Source organism: Hemicordylus capensis, chromosome 3, assembly GCF_027244095.1.
Source record: "Hemicordylus capensis ecotype Gifberg chromosome 3, rHemCap1.1.pri, whole genome shotgun sequence".
Classification (NCBI taxonomy): domain Eukaryota; kingdom Metazoa; phylum Chordata; class Lepidosauria; order Squamata; family Cordylidae; genus Hemicordylus; species Hemicordylus capensis.
The window spans coordinates 141,286,899-141,306,873 of record NC_069659.1 but is presented as its reverse complement, the minus strand read 5'-3'; the positions used below and the strand labels follow the sequence as shown (position 1 = coordinate 141,306,873).

Below are 19,975 nucleotides of genomic sequence, written 5' to 3'. Positions count from 1 at the left end.
ATTCTCTTCAAAGGGTCCAGATAGGAATTTTTTACAGTTCATCTGGATACCTAGATGCTCCAGATGAAGTACGTACTGAATCTGGGAACATAACTTGCTTTTGCTCTCTGCTGTTAAGAGCCAATCGTCAAGCTACAGAAATACCGTTATGCCTTCTATCCTTAAATGAGCTGTGATAGCACTCATCCACTTTGTAAAAACTCTCGGTGCAGTTGAAAAACTGAATGGAAGTACATTGTATTGGTATACTGCACTTCCTACGGTAAATTCTTTCGCAAGTTGAAAGTAATAGGAGTAGAAGCCTTCTCTCTGACACATCTACCACACAGGAGCAATTACTCTGTTTACTTTGTATGGCACACAACTGGGCCCCTACCCTAACTATTGACTGCTGGAGATAATCCAATCTAAGTTTCATAGAGTAGTATTCAGGGCCCTTCGATGTATCTCCAACGTAGCATTGAGGTTGGAAACAGGCCTCCAGAAGGTGCAAACAAAAGCATGGATTTTAATCCTCAGTTATTGGCTTAGGATATATTTCTCCCCTCCGGGATTGATCCCTCTTATGTTGGCCGATAAGTTTCAATCCACCTGGACACGAGCACTGACGGATAAATTGTCATCACTCAGCCTCTCTGCTGAACATTTGTCATTATTAGATTACAGTCAGGCCAAGGAGAGCCTCAAATAGAGGGTCTTGGACATTGAACATCAGAACGATGAAAGCTCCATCCTGGAGGCCACAAGAGGGTGCCTTGGTGACTCTAACCAGGCACCTGCTAGCTAGCTATTGCCCCTCTCTTTACTGAGCCATCACAGGGTTTTCCCGAGCAAGATATGATGCCTTACCATCAGTGGTCTTATCAGGAAGGTTTCTGAAAGCCCCTCTGGCCAGTCAGTTATGTTCCTGTGGCTCAGGTAGAATCTGTGGCGGAGGTTAAATCTGTCCACCATGTGCTGCTGTTTTGTCCTTTTTATAATGATAGCCGGTACAGTTTTATTTCTCCCTTGCTAGCACAATCTTCCAGCTGAACTGTTGAATTTTACACCACATTGGTCCTTGCAAATAAGAAACCTTCTGCCACCTACAAGGTTGCCAAATTTTGTGCAGCTGCTGTTAAGATCCGTCAACAGCTAACCTCTAGCCCTTCTTTTTAGATGTTGTTACATGAGGCTTCTATGTTTGTGTATTCTGTATGATTTACTTCTTATCTGAATGTAGTATCGTGTGTGTGTATATATAACTGATCAATGAACATAATAAAGCTATTCATTCATTCACTCCATTTACCAATAAAACCTTTACCTCCTCAATTCACATAGAAGTTGCAGGAGTATGTTTTATGCCTGCATAAATGGGTAAGGTTTTCAATTCTAAATTGAACTAAATGCCTGCCTGGAAGCAGTAATGGGCTGCATGAGGGAGAATAAACTGAAGCTGAATCCAGATAAGACGGAGGTATTGTGCAGGGTCAGAACTCTAGAGACGATTTTGATCTGCCTGTTCTAGATGGAGTCACACTTCCCTAAAAGGAACAGGTTCGCAGTCTGGGAGTACTTCTGGATTCACACCTCTCTCTGGTTTCTCAGGTTGAGGCGGTGGCCAGGGGTGCTTTCTATCAGCTCTGGCTGATACGCCAGCTGTGCCCGTTTCTCGAGATCAATGACCTCAAAGCTGTGGTACATCAGTTGGTAACCTCCAGACTTGACTTTTGTAATGCACTCTACGTGGGGCTGCCTTTGTATGTAGTCCGGAAACTTCTGTTGGTTTAGAATGCAGCAGCCAGGCTGGTCTCTGGGTCATCTCAGAGAGACCATGTTACTCCTTTACTGATGGAGTTACACTGGCTGCCAATAAGTTTCTGGACAAAATACAAAGTGCTAGTTATAACTTACAAAGCCCTAAACAGCTTAGGCCCTGGGTATCTAAGAGAGCGTCTTCTTCATTATGAGCCCCACCGCCCATTGAGGTCATCTGGGGAGGTCCATCTCCAATTGCCGCCGACCAGTTTGGTGGCTACACAGAGAAAGGCCTTCTCAGTCGCTGCCCTGAGATTGTGGAATGCGCTCCCTGCTGAGATACAATCCTCCCCATCTCTGGCAATTTTCAAAAAACATCTGAAAACCCATCTTTTCACCCAAGCTTTCTCAGCTTCCTAAATTGGGGGGGGGGGTGTTGTGTTAATATTTGGTCTATTTTAAAATTCAAAACCCGATTTCAGGGTTTTAAATCACTGTAATTGTTTAATTGTTTTAAAATGTTTTTAAATTGTTAAATTGTTTTTTAATTTGTGTTAGCTCTTTACTGTTTTAGTGGTTTGTTTTAATTGGAAGCCGCCCTGAGCCATTTTTGAAGGGCAGTATACAAATCAAATAAATAATAAATAATACTTAGATTTAAAAAAAACAAAAACAATTATCCATGGTTTTATCTGTCATCTCATTGAACAAGCCATTGAAGAGAAGGCCTTCAATATCCTTTTTCATTTCTGTTTGCAGAGCATAGCCAAACATGCCTTTTCATTGACACTGCAATTGCTAAAGCCCGATACTGTTTCTGCCAAGTGCTTGGCAGTCCTCAGGTGCTGACGAGTGATGTCAGTGGACTTTACAAAGTTATCTACAAATCTCTCTTCAAAGTCCTCTGGGAGATCCTTAAGATCCTGGTGTAACTTCTCCCATACAGAATAGTGAGATTTTGCCATGCAGGTTACATAGATAAACATGCCATTGAATGCAACCTTTGTCTAATGCTGTCATTTTTGTGGCCCTCTTTGACTACTGGCACAGAATATCTGTGGTTAGATTTTGTAGAGGTCGAGCAGTCTATCACTAGTGAATTCGGTGTAGGGATGCTTCAACAAGAAAGAACAGTCATCCTCCGGAAGGCCAGTAAAGGCCTTCCAATCTTTTAGAGGTTGGTGTGGCAGTGTTGCGTGTCTGCCATGCTGACTAAGCAGCATGAGAGATTACTGGGAGCATGAGTAGAGCAACTGGTTATGCTGACTGGGAAGCTATCATAAAGTCTAAACCGCTATTAAAAATATCTTTAATGCCAGAGTCTGCTTCTTTTTCTTTCCAGACCTAAAGCCTCAGCCATTTCAGATACCGGCACATTGTAGGCCTTCAGTTCCTTGGTGAAGCTGAAGGCGTGGCTTGAACATTCTTATCTGGAGATGGATCAGTAGGATAATCAGTTGCAACAGACCCAGCCTCAGAATCAGGATGATCCATAGTCCTCTTCTGTGGAGGGCTTCCCCACGTCCTGGATTGTCTGGTGGAGATGTTACTGTAACATGTAAGCCAAGCTCACGACTGGACACCTTAAACACCACTTGTGCCATCGATACATGTGAAGATTGGGTCTTCATAACAGAAGATGTAACTACTAGTGGATGAGTTACTTGAGGACCTCCAAAATGTAGATGGTTCTGCAACCGCTATTGGAGCTTTAAAAACTACATCTCTTATGCACTTGAGTGACAGGTTGCGCTGCTCCTAGACTTGCTGAATGGACATGGTCGCCTTCCATGCACTCCACAAAAGCAGCCTGTTGTGCTTTCCACAGGTGAGATTCTTCATAGTCATATGAAGAAGAGACACATTGCAACAATATTCCCTGAGCTCATCTCACTCTACTGCAGCCCTGTGGCTATGAGAGCAGCCATATGTTGCAAGAGAAACCTAATGACCTGTGTGCTTACAGCAAAGGGGTGCACTGAGAGAAATCCTTACCAGTTAGGTAGCTATGTCTTGTGTGCATGGAGAACATGGAAAGTAAAACCTCACTATGACATTGATGGGCCACAATAACATCATCCAATTCCTTCTCAACATCTAAACCTTGGCTGAGAAAACCCTCAAGGGTGAAAGCAGATGTTGTGCTCTCAGAGGAGTCAAGAAGAGATAAAAGGGAGCGGGTGGTAACTTGATCCAATGCCTTTTCCATCTCCTGTAGCAGATTTTGTTCCTCAACATCGATAATCAACACCAAAGGAAACACTGTGCCTTGGTGTTGAACTGTTTTCTCTCACTATGTAAAGGGAGACTGTTGAGCTGCTTCTTCTCTCACCCTCAAGAGTGACTTGTCCTCTCGTGCTCTAGATGCGGTCGGCTCTCAAGACATCTTATCTCGGTGTTGATGCTTGTCCGAACTGGTTTGAAGGAGGGGGGGATAATTTTGAGGAGGGTGATCTTACCTCCCCACCGCATTTCCCCTGCCGGCGCTGTTCTCAAAATCAGTCCCACTGGGGCGGCACCAAACCTCCTTGCCTCTCCGGTATGTTGCGGACTGGAAGTGACTGCTGCACGTGCACATGCTGTGACGGGCCGGGAGGCAGCGAGGGGAGGTGGCAGCGTGGGGACGCGGGATGAAGCCGGCCGGGAAGAAAACAGCAGTGGCAGGTGGGCGGGAAAGTGGAGGAGACTGGCAGGCTGGTGGGGAAATGGCAGTGGTGGTGGGCAGAGATGAAGGCGGCGACATCGGTGGTGAACTAGAGGCCAGGCCAGCCACTGGGCAGGAAGGAGAAGCGGTGGCCGGTGGGGAGAAGAAGCCTGGCCACTGAGGGAGAATGAAATGGGGCTAAGGGTGGGGGAGAGACAGGGAGAATTAGGGGCGCAGACACTCTGCGCTAGCTCAGCTAGTTTTCTTTAATACATCTACGAATTGGTTATTTTTTTCCATGTACTGATCAAGAGTTTTGTCCAACTCCAAAGTTTAGCATAATATTTTTACCAGCAGATTTGGAAATATAACATCTTGCAATAGTCCTATATACAGAGTCACAAGAAGGATTTCATAGAATTCTTCCTTGCCTCGCATATAAAGAGGATGGGGGAGTGTGTACACCAAGCCTGTTCAGCTTCAGCTCTCCTGCAGATGTTGGCCTACAACCCCCATAATCCCTGGCTATTTGGTCACTGTAGCTAGGGATTATGGAAGTTGTAGTCCAGAAACAGCTGGGGGGCCAAAGTTGAGCAGACCTGGTGTACATCTAAGGCTAGGGGATGTTACACAAAACCAGGTTTCAATCTTGGCTTCATGTGATGTCTGAACTGGGCCAACATTTAGCATGAAACAATAGTGACAGCTGTATTCCATATAGGGGGGGGGGGGGGAAATCCATATAGGAAGCTTTCACTGTTACCTCTAATCATAAAGCAGATCTTCTCTGAAAGGTTAACTGCAAGATGATCAAATTTTATTTACCCTGGAAGAAGTGACTGTGGAGTTGGTGTCGGTCCATTTGGTGCATACATGCCTATGCTGCTGATCCCACTGCTTCCCATACTGCCAACGTTCTGGCCAGATTGGGCATTTCGATCTTGGTAATTCAGTGGGAGCGTCTGAGGCCTGGCATAGTAATAAGGAGTTGAGTGAGCATCCCGTGGCAGTCCTTGAGCAAACAGTGTAGCAAAATTTGACACCTTAAAGAAAAATAAAATAAATTCTGAGAGATCCATAGATTAAAACACTCTGAACACAAAGGCTCTCTATACTGATAGTCATTGCCTTTGGTTTACAATGGGTTGTCATCCACAAATGGAATCAAATGTTATTGTCCACAAATGGAAGACATTTAATTCATGCAAGGTGGAGATTTTTGCCAATCCTCCTTTGCTATGAAATCCCCGGCATGCCCCAAAATCTGCTCTTGAGGGCCCTCCAAAACAGAATGGCATGCAGCATATGTGGCTGCAGCAGGAAGGGAGGAATAAGCAAAAATCTCCTCCCACTGCACAAAGGGAAGTACCTCCCATTTGTACAACTCTACATATATAGAACTGGTTAAAACTAACAAAATACAGAATGCACATTTGACTTTTTAGAGCCATTTCCAATCTTTCCAAAGGTACAGAAGTTCAGATGGTTTTTGTGCTAAATGTTTGTAAGACTGACTACCAGTGTTCCCTTAAGGTGTGCATGCACACATGCACGAGTACACAAAGTTTTTTTTTTAATGTCTGCTCAGTTAATTTCAGATCCCACTCCGACAGAATCAGGACGGTCCCACTCTGACTATACAGGCACGCACACTGCCTTAATACTGCTGCCCAGAACAAAATTCATTCTGCACACAGATGAAAAAAAACAGAGAAAACACTGCTGACTTCTAACTTCCACACTTTGGCGTCATCCCAGTCCCTGCATTGTGAATAATAGTATCTTATCTACCTTGTTTGACTGCTTACGTGGATCTTCACTGAGGCTGAGCAGGAGGTAGAGGATTGACCATCTGTTTTTCAAAACACCCTATCACAAAAGAGAAGTATTAAGAAAAGGCAACAAGGTTTCAAAATGAATTCTAATAATTATTAAGCATTACTTGCCATTGAATAAGTATTTTCTACTTTTCTAGAATACGTAGATAAGAGATACTGTGCATCATTTCAAATACTCTAACCAAGTATAATTGACAGTGTATGGCTGATCTCCACCATTATTATCTTCATCATTATTGGGGTAGGAGGAACCTTCTTAGCCAACAGAGTAGATAAAATCAATTAAAGGAATTTGCACTGCTGCTTTGCTCAAATTGAGAAGGTCAGTTCACCCTTGCCTCTCTGTTGAACTTTGATCCTTTGATCTTGAGACCTGAAACCTGAGCTGGCTCTTAAGAATCTTCAATCCTCACTGATACCCAGTGGTGTTTTTACCCTTGGACTTTGGGGCCAAAGTCCAGGGCCTCCACACACCCTGGGGCCCCCAAATCCTCTTTAGTCTGTCCTGGGTGGTGTGGTTGCCACTGGCCCACACTGCGCCGGGCAGCTGAATATGATCATGACTTATGCTGGGTGCTTTAGAGACAGAGGAGGGAGTGGGGAAAGAAATATGTGGGATGGGAATATGTTAATTTGATTGTTGAAATATTTCTGCTACTGCATATTTGCATGAAGATTGATTGATTGATTGATTGACTGATTGATTAAGTGCCATCAAGTCGGTGTCAACTCTTAGCAACCACATAGATAGATTCTCTCCAGGATGATCTGTCTTCAACTTGGCCTTTTGGTCTCTCAGTGGTGCATTCATTTCTGTTGTAATCGAGTCCATCCAGCTTGCTGCTGGTCGTCTTCTTCTCTTTCCTTCAACTTTTCCCAGTATTATGGACTTCTCAAGGCAGCTGGAGCTTCACATAATGTGTCCGAATGATTATAATCTTTGTAGGTCTAGACACATCACAGCATCTAAATATCCTTTCCAAGGTCTTCATTGCAACCCTACCAAGTGCTAGTCTGTGGCGTATTTCTTGACTGCTGGATCCTTTACTGTTGACGGTTGATCCTAAAAGGCAGAAGCTATCCACTTTAGTGTTTTCAGTGTCAATTCTGAGGCTGGTTGCTGTACTCATTGTCATTAGTTTAGTCTTCTTTACATTTAGTCGTAGTCCCATTTTTTCACAGACTTGACTTTCATTACTAGAGCTTGCAGATCACCTGCATTCTCAGCTATCAGAGTGGTGTCATCAGCATAGTGCAGGTTAATGATGTTTCTTCCTCCAACTCTAAAACCACGCTCATCCTCTTCCAGTCCAGCTTCTCTCAGTATATGGTTAGCATATAAATTGCCTTTTAGGATAGAATATCAACAGTAAGGGATCCAGCAGTCAAGAAATAGGCCACAGACTACCAATAAGTAGGGTTGCAATGAAGGACTTGGAAAGAATATTTAGATGCCGTGACGTGTCTACACCTACAAAGATTAGAATAGTTCAGACAACGGTTTTCCCTGTGACACTCTATGGATGTGAAAGCTGGACTTTGAAGAAGCAAAATGGAAAAAGCATCACTTTTGAACTTTGGTGCTGGAGAAGATACCATGGACAGCCAGGAAAACAAACAAATGGATCATAGAACAAATCAATCCAGAATTTACACTCGAGGCACAAATTGCCAGGCTCAAACTATCATACTTTGGACACATTATGCGAAGATCCAGCTGCCTTGAGAAGTCCATAATACTGGGAAAAGTTGAAGGAAAGAGAAGAAGACGAGTTGAAGGAAAGAGAAGTTGAAGGAAAGAGAAGTTGAAGGAAAGAGAAGTTGAAGGAAAGAGAAGTTGAAGGAAAGAGAAGAAGACTTCCCTTGAGAAGTCCGTAATGCTGGGAAAAGTTGAAAGAAAGAGAAGAAGAGGACGATCAGCAGCAAGGTGGATGGACTCGATTGCAACAGCAAAGACTGCACCACTGAGAGACCTCAAAGGCCAAGTTGAAGACAGATCATCCTGGAGAGAATCTATCTATGTGGTCGCTATGAGTCGACACCGACTTGACAGCACTTATTCAATCAATATTCTTATATTCTTGTGAGTTCAGTTGCTGTTTGTGCCCTCAAGAATCCACATGTTAAATATACTGTGTTTGTCACTGTGTGTGTGGGTGGAGGGGCATGATGCTTAACTTTCATTGTGGGCCGCCAGCAGAGGAGTGGGGGGGCGGTCTCCAAAGGCTTTTAGGTCCAGGCTCCAAAATTATATAAGTGCACCTCTGCTGATACCCTATTTGCCCCACTCAGATGAGATTAGTCAGTTGGGGCAAGCAGGTTTTCTTCCTAGTGCTGTCTCCATATGAAGCCCATCATAAACACATAATTTATCACATTCTCACTTGCCCAGTTCTTAACAGTTCTGCATCATTTCAAGTTTGGTTTATTCAGTTGTACTAATTTATTAACCTATTTCAGCAGCATAAGAGGAATTACTTATAAAGGGCTTAAAGAAAATACTGGTAAGATTTCCCAAAGCTGAGTTCATTATATATTCTCTTTGCTGTATGAGAAAGGATTCTAGTCTCCTTAGAAGCCTTGAAGTTATTGAACTAGTAACTCTCCTGAAGAAGCAGGGATCTCAGCAGTGCCAGGGAATAACTTTTTTCTTACAATAGGTGAGAGTTTAGAATCTCAGCTGAACTTAACTGTCAAAACTCTTTTTGACAGTTAAAAAATGTGTTTCCAGAACCCGAGACTTCAAATACCAATGAAAGAAAAACAAAACCACTTAAGAGGCCAACATAATGGCCAATAAATCAATATACATTACCTTAAAAATAGATAGTGGTGAGATAAGTTTAACATAAAAAGCAAAACACTTTTTGCTGATCTATAGTCTTCCCATAAAAAAAGTAAATCTAGGGAACTAAAATAAATTCTGCTTATTTTTATTTTCATCAAAAATAAGCTTTTAATATTTTGTAAGACAGGAACTAGAAATGAACTCAAACATAACACATTTCCAAAAAATTGATTCGAACAAAACCACATCAATCAATATTCACTACACCCCAGCTCAAATAACAGCCCTTGTTGTCTCCATACTGGGATTGCAGGAACTCATTCCTATACCTGCGAGTGGAGTTTTCTGTACAACTCTGAAAACAAAGCAGCATTTTCTTCCCTTCCTTGCCGCACCACTGGAAAGAGAAAAGACATATTCAAGGCACCATAAGCATATTATGTGAAATATTCACATTTAAGCCAAATACTATTTTATTCAGCACAGACATATCATCCACAAACCTCTTTGAAGGCAAATGGTTTTGGCATCAGGGCAGCTCTTTTGATGCAATGCAGCTGCCTGCATATTCCCACAAAAAAACAATTTTTGTGTAGGCAAACTGCCTTGCATGACATGAAACTTAGGATTAAAAAATAGGGGTCATCCTTCTAACAAGCATGAATATTTTCCTACATGAATATTGCTTCTGTGTAAGAAATCCGTAACTACACTACAAGGCAAATATACAAATCTATTTCTGTATCGAAAATCTGCATTAGCAGACAGCCTCTTTCCTCCCCTACTCCTCTTTAGGGAAACTGGCTTTCTACACAAAATAAATGTAACACAGATGGACAATTGGTGCTAGGAAGAAACCGGCCTCTGCTTGGATCAAGCAGCAGTGCCATGCAAAGGCTGAACCAGAGCAAAAGCTGTTGATGCTCCACAAAAGGTGATGCTCCATTCCCAATGAATTCTGTGCAATCTTAATGAAACCAGAGTTCCTGTCTTGACACAGCAAAAGGAGCTGAGGCTAGAGAAACTTTAAACCCTCAAAGTATCCCAGAATGCAATCAAGATTTATTTATTTTACATTTATATCCAATATAATATAATATAATATATATTAGATCAGGGATTCTCAACCTTGGGTCCCCAGATGTTGTTGGACTTCATCTCCCATAATCCCCAGCCCCAGTGGTCTTTGGTTGGGGATTATGGGAGTTGAAGTCCAGCAACATCTGGGGACCCAAGGTTGAGAACCCCTGTATTAGATGAAGTGCTAAGTCAGCTACACAGATTGGCAGATTTGGCAGAACAGAGTCCTTTGTTCTGTACTTCCTCTGAATAGCCACCACCATATCCAGACCCTCCTCAAGTGAAGTCCCTTTGAAACCTAAAGTTTTCCCACCCTTGGGACTCTGCAGAGGACAAAACCTTATAAAAGGTCCTGTCCCCGCAGACATGTTTGTGAAGGTTCCCGAGAAGCATCTCTGCCGTTTCTTTTGTGGCAGTCTGGTGGTCAAAGCTGCCTGGTGTGTTTTTAATCAAGGTCACAGCTACTTGTTGCTAAAATGAACAGAAGATGCTATGGAGAGATGGTATGTTTTTTACTGAAGTTTTTAAGAACAACTTTCTGTTTATAAAAGTGGAAAGGAATGATCCTGCCCCCTATCAATTTCTGCCATCTGATCCATTGTCAAAGACAAGAGAAGGCAAGCACTGTAGCAAACACTCATCTTTTGAGAGCACCATCTCAGTTTCTGAGTCCATTGCCTGCTATATTTCATAAAAACCTATTATTTAGACCCAGTTCAGATGTCACACAGAATCATGGCTTAATCATTGTTCCACACAATGTTCACAAGTTTCAGGCTCACACACAAGGGGAGGAAATTTCTAATTTATAAACAAACCAGCATATGAAACTCGGAAAAGAAACCCACTTAAGTCAAATGGATTAATATGCCTGCTCTGTATTATTTCCTCTTCCTTCTTCCTCTAAACTTCAGTTGACAAACTACAAAATTAGGCAAACAACATTAAATTGTTGTCATATAATTTAGGGTTTACTTAAATGTTTTTAAAAGCAGTTATTTAGGAGCTATTTTCCCATTGAAAATGTCTTCCATCAAAGTTGCTACTGGTCCCCGAAGATACTATTGAAACAATGCCCTTTGGGGCCCATAGCAGCTTCACGGGGGGTGGAAAATGTTGGTGGGAAAATTGCATGGAAGTAAAAGGGTTAACCACCCCCCCCCCACGCACACACACACACATGGTCTCAATCTGGATCAGACCCCACACAGCTCCTATTTTTACTGTAAAGCAAACCCTACATTAGACAATGACACATTTAATGTCCCAACTACTCTGGCTTTGAGATGCATATTACATATATAAGCAGTAAAATATATATACAATTGTACACATATGCATTATAACGATAAACAAGGTAATCTTGTTATATTACTGATGAGTAGCAAAGTCAACTTGCTGTGTCATGCGGGACAAAAATCAAGTAGCATTACAGCTCAGATCTGAGTATTGCAAAGAAGATGAACTTACATTCTTTTTTAATTTTTTCTGCTACAAGAAATTCATCTCTCTCAACAGTGGGGGCAAAGTTGCTTCCAATGACTCGCACCGCATACTGAAACTGCTGGGCCACATCAGCTGAAATAAAACCACAATCATCCTTTAACAATAAGAGGCTACTACAATATAAGACAAGTGGCACTCATGACAAAAATGTTACATCAGATCTGAAATATCATGTTATGCTAGTGAAGAAGGAAAAGAGTAGGGCATTGATGGGCAGCAGGAAAGTGAAATGTAGGGTTGAGAGGGTCTTGTCAGGACAGTTTTCTTGTTTGGTATTAGTATATTTTGTTGCTTTCATAAGGTTCCTTGCTCCCTCCCTCACCCCTTTTCCCAGTTCTTTCTCTCATCCTCCTCCCCTTAAACTTCCAGCACTATTGGCTGTGCCTTGTTGATAGAGGGAGGAGCAGAACCTACTTTTGGAATCTTTGTTCAAGCATTCCGTGGGTTGCAAAGAGTACAGTCAGTGTTTTATGACTGACGTTTTTGGTTGGCTTCCTTTCACTCCCCAAAAACCCGTAACACATTTGGGCATCCCTTGTGGTCTCTCTCAACCCCAGTGTCTTCCCACCCCACCTTTACCAGGAGCTTGTGAATGCTCTGCGCCTATCCACATGCTCTGTTAGCAGTCAGTAATATATTAATAGATTTTACATTTTGACAAACAGAAGCAAATGCAGATCTTTTAAATCTGGCATTTGTAATATAGAGTGTAAAAAAAATTATTCCAGCACAGCATCAAGTGTTTTGGTCTAACACTACTATGTGGTTGGGTGTAATCAGTATAGATCTAAGAAATGTATGTTGCTAGACCTCAGTAGTTAAAATTAGGGCTGCAGGAATTTGGAGTCCATTTAGAGACATTGAATTAGACATTACTTCTAAGGCAAGAAAGTACAGTTCATTGCTGATAACTAGGCTACATCAGTGAACTGGAACAGGTCGACTATTGGTTGGATAACTTTAAAAGTGCATCAACAGGGCAAGTCAAAGAATCAGAACAGGGCAAATCACTGTTCATGTGGCTCTTTAATGTTTAGCAGGTTTGTTAAGCAGGTTGAATTCATTCACCTCGTATCAATCGTCTCAAAACATAATGAAACAAAGTTGGATTAAAAACAGCCTCAAATCATCTAGCAAGCGCTCAAGCCCAACTCTTACCAAATAGCCTATGGGAAGAATGAGCAGCTTCTTCACCATCAGATATATCACTGGGAACCCCAATGTATACAACCAAATAATAAAGAATTCCAGCTTAGACCAGTACTGCATATTTGCAATGAATAGTCAGTACTGTACCTGCACATTGTACACCAAAAACAGACCTTACATTGTCTCAAAGAGACAAAAGGCAAAGAGGCACCTTTTAACGTGGTGATTTTCTTGTATTTAGCAGGGGGAGAGTAACTGGCCCTATCCAGCCCCAGCACAGTACCTCCAGTGACTGTTGCTGGTGTCTATCTTATGTTTCTTTTTAGATTGTGAGCCCTTTGGGGACAGGGATCCATCTTATTTATTTATTTATTATTTCTCTGTGTAAACCACCCTGAGCCGTTTTTGGAAGGGCGGTATAGAAATTGAACAAATAAATAAATAAATAATAGTAGACATCAGAACATTTACAGTTCACCTGCCAAAAATCTACCCATGTGTCTCAATTTGTTGTTGTTTATCGTCTTTTTCCAAAATATTGCTTTTATCTTCACTACAACTCTAAAGATTGCTAAGAACAATCAGCCTTTAGGTTTTTGCTCTAAATATGAAGAGGACTTGAAATATCTCTCAGTATTCTAATGTTCTAGCCTTTAAGGTCTGGGAGAAATAAACCATTACAAATATGTAAAACTAGCAAATGTAATCATCCCAAGCCCAAGGTCTTGCATCCATTTTTCTTTGTAAGAGCCTGAGATGGAAGTATCATTTCAGTGTATGAAACTGCTAACTGTGGAGTTAAGAGTGGGGGGGAAGAAGGAAATATTCTTTAAACTAGACTTTTTTAAAGTAAGTAATAGTTGAGTTGAGATACTCTTTTTATCAGTCTGTTCTTTTAGTCTTTGCTCTTGCTAGAGACTTCATATTACATCTGGCAGAACTGGGTCGGCAAAATGGACAGCTCTGATTTCACAAACGTCAAAAATGCCTTTGAAAGGGCAACAAGAAAGGGCTCTACAAACCAACATCTCCGGAAACAAGCTTCTATTTTGCAGATCCTAAGAGGCTCCATCAGTTGATACATTAAAAACTGCTTACTGAAAAGAAAATAGATTGAAGCTGTACTAAAGGCCCCACTTCTGCATTTTGTTAAACTCAACTCTTGTTATGTTAGCTTTTGACAAAGTGGTCTTCTTACTTTATCAGAACTTAATTACAATCTAATTACCTCACATCAACAGAAAGTTAGACAGCAATCTTGGCAAATTAGTATCCATCAAAAAAACAAAAACAAAAAAAAGCCAAGCTTCTTCCTCCCCCCCCCCCCCCCGCCGCAAGAGACAGTTGACTTTAAAGAATATAATCCCCTGGGAAACACACAGTCAAATAAATAAGAGCTGCACCTCATAAATGTGAAAACAATGCAAGTGGGATATAAATTAGGTGTTGTGTTACCATAATAAACACCTTGAACAAAACCATAAACCCAGCTGCCTGCTTGTAAATGTCAAAAGGGACTATGCAAATGTTAATAAATTCAAGATTATGGCTTAATTTCAGTATGCAGTAAGAAGCTCTTTACAGATACCACAGAAGATTCTCCAAAGAATTAAGAGCAGTCAAGACCATTTTGTGAACTCAAAGTGCATAACAGAAAGTGGAAAGATATCAATAATTTAAAATAGACAAGGTCTTAATCTAAATTCCTAACATTTGCTCTAAATATGCTTTTGTATTTCCTGCTTTGAAGCCAAGATTCTCTAGTGCTTAGTGAGGATTGTCCTTTATTCATTACATTAGTAGAGGCAGTGAGAAAGAGGGAATGAATCAGAGCTATTTCTATTCAGAACTGCACTGCTCAACATACATATTGCAAAGGCTAGAAAGAGCTCTGAACAAATCCCCTGTGAAAGTGAAGAGGAACTATTAGAGGCTCAGTACAAAAGATTAACATGGAAAAGGTCCAAGAAGAAAGGGTGTCCAGTTGTCAGAGCTAGTGCTTTCTAGCAATCTCTCAAAACGGCAGAGGAAGAAAATAGAGACATTTGGTCAGTATAAATTATGTGGTCTCATCAAGGCCATTCGTAATAACTAAACAAAGTTTATATTCAAGACCACATGTTGTTTGCAAAAAAGACCAGAGAAGTCAAGGAAATATGAGTCTTTCAGTCAGGGAATCCAGTTTCCAGGAGGCCGGTCTTTAAGCCTACTATAACCAAGTGTTAACAAGAAATAAACTTGTTGTGCCTTTGTATCTTAAAAGTTATATGACATACTGTGAAAATGCTATATTAAGCAGAGAACACAAAAGCCCAATAGAAATAAAATAAGAGTATTTTTAAAGAGAAAAAAGATTCCATTTATACACCAAACATCCTAATGGGGAAATGATTTGTTCAAAATACTTCCTATTGGAAAGGATATGTATTGCATAACAAGAACAATCTTCAATATATCACCTGACAACTGATACTTGTATTCATTATTTACATCATACTTTGAATTTCAGTCGTTTTTCAAATCATCTCTCTCAAAATTCTGAGGCTTTTTAAATTGAAGCTGTAATTTAGAATTTGAAGACATTTCTTTAAAAATATTTCTAATATGCTGTTCTACCTCTGATAAGTCAAGATATCCTAATGTATGAAGAATTTTGGTATTATTGATATTTTGTTTTGATTTCCTGGCCACTTGCCTGTTCTTGCAGAATGCATGACTTTGGATAGACAACTTTCTCTTGATAAACCTGCCATTGCCCATCCTGAACCTTTGAGATAAGACAGGCTTACAAACAATTCCTTTACAAAGCCTTAATTTTGTCACCTGCATATAAAATGCCACATTCTTCAGGACCTACTTCCCATAATAAGTTTCAAACCAGTTCAAGTTAACATGTAGTCCAACCCAATAAATGTTTCTAATGAGTAAGTGCCACAGAGTTCAAGGACCTTACTCTCAAGTGTGTGTGTGAATATAATTACAGCATTCGTTTTTATTTCAGTGTCAGCTGAAAGAGCATCTTTCATTTAAAAACAAAACAAACACCACTCTCAAGCCAAAGGTCATCCTTCTATAGGCCACTGCTTTGAAAGAGCCAAGGGAAGAGGCTCTACAAATCAACATCTCAGGGGAAAAGTCATGAGTGTCACTGTTAAAGTGTCAAAGAACACTGCAAACCTATCAAATGTTTCCAGAGTTCTTGTACCATAATCTCCAATACAGTACCTGACCCTCATGTCAAGCACAACCAACTTCATCACATATACATCTAGAACACATCAGCTTGGTAGCAGGGCTTGTACTGGCCTGCAAGAGTTAACTCCATCTAATGAGCACTTTTTATCAGCTTTAGCTGATATGTCAGCTATGCCCATTTCTGGAGGTAGACGACCTAAAAACTGTGGTACTTACAGGTATGCTGGTAACTTCCAGGCTTGATTACTCTACGTGGGGTTGCCTTTTACATAGCCCAGAAACTATCATTAGTGCAGAATGCAGCAGCCAGACTGGCCTCTGGGATAACTCAAAGAGACCATATAACACTAATTTTAAAAGAACAGCACTGGCTGCTGCTATGTTTCCAAGCAAAATACAAAGTGCTGGTTATTATTGGTTATTAGGAGAGGAGAGCTGGTCTTGTGGTAGCAAGCATGACTTGTCCCCATAGCTAAGCAGGGTCTGCCCTTGTTGCATATGAATGGGAGACTTGATGTATGAGCATGGCAAGATATTCCCCTCAGGAGATGAAGCCGCTCTGGGAAGAGCAGGAGGTTCCAAGTTCCATCCCTGGCTTCTCCAAGATAGGGCTGAGAGAGATTCCTGCCTGCAACCTTGGAGAAGCCGCTGCCAGTCTGTGAAGACAATACTGAGCTAGATAGACCAATGGTCTGACTCAGTATATGGCAGTTTCCTGTGTTGCTACCTATAAAGCCCTTAGTGGCTTGGATCCAGGGATTTTAAGAGAGCACCTCCTTTGTCATGAACGCTGCTACCTATTAAGATCAGCTGAGGAAATCCAGTTAGAGTTGCCACTGGCTCGTTTGGTGGCAACTCAAAACTGGGCCTTCCTTGTGGCTGCCCCAGGGCTTTGGAATGCACTCCCTTTCAAAATAAGAGCTTCTCCATCTCTGGCCACTTTTAAAAAGACCCTCAAGATGCACCTGTTTTCTCAGACTTTTAGTTAATTTTAAACTGATTGTCTAACTCTGTAAAACTGCTTTAATTGAGCCTAGGGATACACATATCAGGCAGTATATTATTTATTTATTTATTTATTTATTCATTCATTCATTCATTCGATTTCTATACCACCCTTCCAAAAATGGCTCAGGGTGGTTTACACAGAAAAATAATAAATCAATAAGATGGATCCCTGTCCCCGAAGGGCTCACAATCTAGAAGAAACATAAGATAGACACCAGCAACAGTCACTGGAGGTACAGCACTGGGAGTGGATGGGGCCAGTTACTCTCCCCCTGCTAAATAAAGAGGATCGCCACATTAATAGTTTCTGGACTATGTAAAAGAGGATCGCCTCTTTGCCAAGTTAGCAGGGGTTATAAATATGATAGATAAATAGATCCAATTTGTTTCACAGTGTGATTGGCTGACCTTTTTAGGGTGGAACCAGAAATATTTTTAAAAGCCCTAGCCATCTATACCGTATCTCAAATAGAGCAGTAAAAGGAAACTAAGATAAGGCAAAGTCGATCACAGGGCTTCTTGACTAGTATGAGCTCACTGACTTTAAGGCAAGGCATTCTGGATGGTTGGGCTGTATTTGATCAACAATCACAATAAACTGAACTGGATGGTTGGGCAGCCCAGAATTCAGATATCTAAGGTGCAGCCTGTTAATGCTACTGTTTGCCACCATCATGGCTGGCCTTCAGAACCAGATAAATTGCTACTTACCTTATAAGAGTAATTTGAACAACTGGCCCCACCCTGATGATCAGACTAGCATTGGCTACTTCCAGATCAGGAAAAGGAAGAATATTATGATGTCCCATTACAGTAGTACACTGCTACAGCTTGGTAGAACTCTACATAATCATCAATACTAGCTGGGCCAGGCACAAAGCATTTGCGACTCTAGTTCTCCTCCCCTCCTTCCAGCCCACCCACCGCCGCTTTCTTTCCCTCCCTGCCTGCCACTGTTTTCCTACCTGCCCACTGCCACCGTTTTCTTCCCCCACCCACCGCTGCTTTCTACCCCCCCCACCGCCATCTTGCCCACCTCGCCCACAAGCCTGTCTGCCAGCAGCACCACTTTCCTCCCCCAGCCTGCAGCTTGCTTACGAACTCTCGCAAGAACTGCCATGCATAGGATTAGTGATGGGTACGCTTTAGAGAAATGCATATATATAGATGGTTCCAGTAGCCCTGTTATACCTTTAAACATTCTCTGAATGTTTTTAAGAAGGATCTAAAAACATACCTGTTTAGTAAGGCTTTTGGTTTTAAAGTTTTTATTATATTTTAAATTGGTTTAATTATGTTAATGTTTTAATGGATTTTATACTGTGAACTGCCCAGGGACTTTTTTGTATGGGGTGGTATATAAATGTACTAAATAAACAAACTTTACCTGTCCACAGTCAACTCTTTCCCTCACTATGTACAGGTTGACAGGATGTACTAAGTACTACAAAATCAGTATATAAACTGAGTTTACTTAACCAGCACCTACGCTAGACTGCATATTTTGCTTAAAGTTATGGGTCTTTTACAGCTACTTAAATTATGAATATCAGTACTTAGAAAAGTTTAGGGTTTAGGTCAAGTTTAATTGTTTGTAGAAAGCTGTATATTTAGTCAATTTTACATGCTCTTTGGCACTATTTGAGTAGTGGCATGCCAAAAGATAGCCTTTGGCTCACTAAGAACTCCTTCCAAAATTAATGTCTATTATGGCTCTTCATTGGAATGTCCGTTATGTACTCTTTAAGTCCCAACATAATAGATGCATCTATCTTTCTCTGCTCAAAAATATGACAAGACTTGACACAGCTTTGTAAGCAGCCTCTCAATAACAGGCAGCTCACCAAACCTCTTCAGTACAAACATAATCCTATCCAGTATTGCAGCAACTGAAGTCAGATTTATTTTGCATGTTCTGTTTAATTCTCTTCTTGACAAACATGTCCTTGCCATTCCTGAAAAAAAGCTCAGGACAGGGTAAGTTCTATCCCCTGTCCTGAGGTTGAGCCACAGCACCTTGTCCCAGGCCACCCAGTATACTCCACCTACACGACTCTCCTCAGCCCTGCAGTTCCCACATCCAAACTTACAAGGTGTGTGCCTCAATATTTCTGTCCGATATACAAAACTGCTCGTGGACACTTCTTCGGGAGGGAGCGGGCAGGGAAGAGCGCTGCATTGACTCAATAGCAAAACCATCTACTCCCAAGTGATTCCCAGGGCATGTGAACCAACCACTCGGATCACCCACCCACTCAGCAGCAGCCTCCTGCGTCTGCATGCGACAATATCATTGGGGAGGAGGAGAGGAGACAGAGAGGACTGCTTGCTCCGCCTGTAGAGCTCCAAGTGGCTTTGACAGGAGGCAGGAGCCCTTTTCCCCTCACCCTCTTCCCTCCAAGCCTGTGTCCCCAGTTCTCGGGGTAGGGGGAGTGAAAAGTCAACCTAGCCTGTCCTTCCCGTCCCTCGCTGGTGGTAGTGGAGGAGGAGGAGAGGGGAAATCTGAACGGTTACCTTCGCCCTTGCCCAGGATGCGGCAGCACAGGTTCTGCAGCAGAACATTGGGGGATTTCTGATCCGGACTCGCCATCCTCGCATCAGCGGGCGGACTGAGGGCGTGGAAGGAGGATGGAGAGGGGGATACGCCCTCGGCGGCCCCCACCCCCGAAGCTCCCAACCTAGTGCCCGCCTGGCCCGTTACTTAGGGCGCCATTTTAACAGAACCCGCCGAAGGTATAAACACATACACACACAAAAAGCAACGGTTTTAAAACGCGGCCCCCCACAATGCCCTGCAGCACGGACAGCGCAACACCGAACACCTTCCCTCGCGCGACAACCAAGCCGCGGCACAGAGGTTCCGGTGTACAAACGGACACGCATGCTGTCGGCCCATCAGAATCAGGGGGGCTTCCATTCCATCTATTCCGGCACCGCTGTAGCCATGATTATATTCATAACCGGAGTTTTTCCCGCGAGGGACCCCCCCATACACACACACAACACACAAACACACACAAACCGATG

At 42.0% G+C, this 19,975-nt stretch overlaps 1 protein-coding gene across 2 annotated transcripts in view; it reads right to left on the bottom strand.

The window, feature by feature from the left end:
- TUBGCP3 (tubulin gamma complex associated protein 3) overlaps positions 1 to 19,766 on the bottom strand; it is a 108,261-nt gene extending 88,495 nt beyond the window's left edge. Inside the window, exons 1-5 of one of the 2 annotated variants that reach the window (XM_053309636.1) lie at positions 19,463 to 19,766; positions 11,561 to 11,668; positions 9,340 to 9,407; positions 6,176 to 6,253; positions 5,210 to 5,427 (exon numbers count right to left, since the gene is read on the bottom strand). In XM_053309636.1, coding sequence (XP_053165611.1) covers positions 5,210 to 5,427; positions 6,176 to 6,253; positions 9,340 to 9,407; positions 11,561 to 11,668; positions 19,463 to 19,538 — 548 coding nt within the window. In that variant the 5' untranslated portion in view covers positions 19,539 to 19,766. Of the gene's footprint in view, positions 1 to 5,209; positions 5,428 to 6,175; positions 6,254 to 9,339; positions 9,408 to 11,560; positions 11,669 to 19,038; positions 19,181 to 19,462 lie in introns of those variants that run through there. The other variant, XM_053309635.1, reaches the window with a different exon arrangement.
- Between the last annotated feature and the right edge of the window lie 209 nt (positions 19,767 to 19,975).